Raw genomic sequence first — 2,729 nt, forward strand, 5'->3', positions numbered from 1 at the left:
TCTCCATGTTGTGTATCCACCCACAAATGCAGTATAGTATAAACCTGAAACTGGGTAGGAGAGTCCACCCATTTGACCATTGGGTAATGTACTGTAAACTGTCCTTTGCTCTTCCTGAAATAGTGTGGAGTTGGTGGACAGTTGTTGAGTTGCCAGTCCTTGACTTCCTTTTTCCCATTTCACAGCATTATTTGTGCTCCCCAAACCTAAAGTGATCTCCTATCTAGAGCAAGGGGAAGAGCCGTGGATTCAAGGGCCCTTGGAGTTCAAGAACAGCCCTGGAGGGCTGCCTACAGGTAAATATACCATGGGAAGAGGACAAATGTGCCTTGATAGCAACCTTAGCATTTCAAATTCTGCTTATCTATATTTTGTGAATCAGTAATCATTGGATTTTTCTCTCCATTCCTGTAGTTTTGCTTTGCCGTACAGTTGGCTGATTGTTATGTTTATTCCCACAGGGTTAAAGGTCAAAACTGACACTGAAAACCATCAGCCTGTGTGTCTTTCTGACTTAGAAATACAAGCACCAGGAGACATAGTATCAAAAAAGACCCGAGTGAAAGTTCCCCAGAAAACAACAGGCAAAGAAAATCATGGTGATACACACAGGATGGGGAAGTGGCACCGAGATTTTCCCGTGAAGAAAAGAAAGAAACTTTCAACCTGGAAACAAGAGCTGCTAAAACTTATGGATCTTCACAAGAAAGCTCGTGCTGGAGAGAAGCCATTTAAATGCCAGGAATGTGGGAAAAGCTTCAAAGTTAGCTCTGACCTTATTAAGCACCAAAGAATTCACACTGAAGAGAAACCATATAAATGTCAACAGTGTGATAAGAGGTTTAGATGGAGTTCAGATCTTAATAAGCACTTAACAACGCACCAAGGAATAAAACCATACAAATGTTCCTGGTGTGGGAAAAGCTTCAGTCAAAATACAAATCTACATACGCACCAAAGAACTCACACTGGAGAGAAGCCCTTTACGTGTCAGGAATGTGGGAAAAAATTCAGTCAGAACTCCCACCTTATTAAACATCGGAGAACCCACACAGGTGAGCAGCCATATACTTGTAGCGTATGCAGGAGAAACTTCAGCAGGAGGTCAAGTCTTCTTAGACACCAGAAACTCCACCGCTGAATGGAAGTTTATCCAGTGTCCTCATTCTGAAGAAATTCACAAAGTAGAGGTTGACCCTGAGATTTATGAAAAAATACAAAATTATGAAGTATAAATAACTCTTCACCAGAGGAAAATTTGTTGATACAAACATATTTCACAGAAAGGAATCAAGGTTGACTCTGCAGGGATCTCTGTAAGTAGTTTTGTACTACTTACATTTTTACACGTAACCTTTGGGGAATTCCTTAGCAAGAAAGGTGCTGAAAGAACATTCTCAGTAAGGGAAACATTTTTGCAACTCTACCTGGCAAAATAGCAAATTCAGCTTTAAATGGCAGATGCATACATGAATCAGTCTTTTATGATCACAGAGGGTAAATACTGTTGGCTTTGCATTGAATTCCCATCCACTTTTAAACACATTGATAGAAACATTTGTAGCCTGGTCTTTCAAAAGAAAAAGCAATAACCTGCATGTTTAATTGGATACCATTGCCTACAGGGTAGTAGGCTTACCAATTTCAAGAGCCCTATGACACAAAAATGAGCTCTCTTGTCAAATTTTCCAAGAACCAAATTGGATTTTCTTCCTTTCCCTTGTCATTGGACACTGTTCCCACCGTTTGGACATCATTTGAGTTCATTCTTGAATATTTTAGCAACTTTAGCTCTTGAATCCTTTTAGCACCATTTTTACTGTGATGAAATGGTATTTACTTCACCACTAGGGAATCTGCCAGATAAAGTAAAAATGCACTATCTTATACCTCATTGGTGGTGTTTGAAAAAGATAAACATCTCTAATGAGATCATATGAAAACGGGTTGGAATGTTTAGCCATGGATTATGTATTACATGTAACGAATTTTTTGCAATAAAAGAAACTAGTCCTTATAATCTCAGTATGATAAAAGATAGCACTTTCTTGAGGCCTAAAAGAAAATTAATGGAAGTTCAGATGAACTTCTCACATTTTTATTTGCTTTTTTGTTTGGCTTTATTTTTAAGAAAAAGGGCAGAGTTTAGGAACTGGAGTGTGTGCTGCAGGCAGGATGTGGTTCACTGAATGTGGCAGAAGACTGGGTTCCCAAGAGGAAAGGTTTGGGAACTGATGTTGACTGGTGGACAAGGATGGGTGAATCTGCATTCATGTTGGTTGTGTTACACTGCAAACTATTATTAAGCAGGCAGGGTCTGCCTATCTCTGTTTTGTACACAGCATTTAACAACAGCCTTAGCTGATAAATGATATAGATGGCTGAACATCTCTCCGGGCTGTGGATCTTCTTAGAACTCCTACCTACAGCAGTGACATGTGTTCCTGTTAGAGCTTTTAGGTTGTATCAAGAAGGGGTTGAAGGGGATTAAATGATTTCTCCCAAATACCTTATAAACGATGAAGTTAAGGCTCAGATACGGGACTTGTTCAAGACCCTATTGCTAGTGGGTCCGTTGGCTGCCTGCTAGCTGCATCAGGGAGGTCTGAAGGCAGGGTTAGCAGGATGTGTACGTTATCCCTGCAGGACCAGGCTGAATGACATTGTGTTGTATCTACTTCTAACTTACAAAACGTTCTTGTGGCTTGATTGGTTCCCAAAACACTTAG

General features: G+C 40.1%; 1 protein-coding gene across 1 annotated transcript; it reads left to right on the forward strand.

The window, feature by feature from the left end:
• Window positions 1–166: 166 nt before the first annotated feature.
• On the forward strand, window positions 167–2,370 carry LOC145718814 (zinc finger protein 75A-like; the record flags this gene model as incomplete). Its single annotated transcript, XM_081810325.1, has 2 exons — window positions 167–296; window positions 462–2,370. Coding segments are annotated over 2 exons (810 nt in total), but the record flags the coding sequence as incomplete, so codon positions are not given.
• Window positions 2,371–2,729: the final 359 nt, after the last annotated feature.

This window comes from Leptonychotes weddellii, unplaced genomic scaffold (assembly GCF_054177405.1).
Source record: "Leptonychotes weddellii isolate Sample4059 unplaced genomic scaffold, ASM5417740v2 HiC_scaffold_22555, whole genome shotgun sequence".
Classification (NCBI taxonomy): domain Eukaryota; kingdom Metazoa; phylum Chordata; class Mammalia; order Carnivora; family Phocidae; genus Leptonychotes; species Leptonychotes weddellii.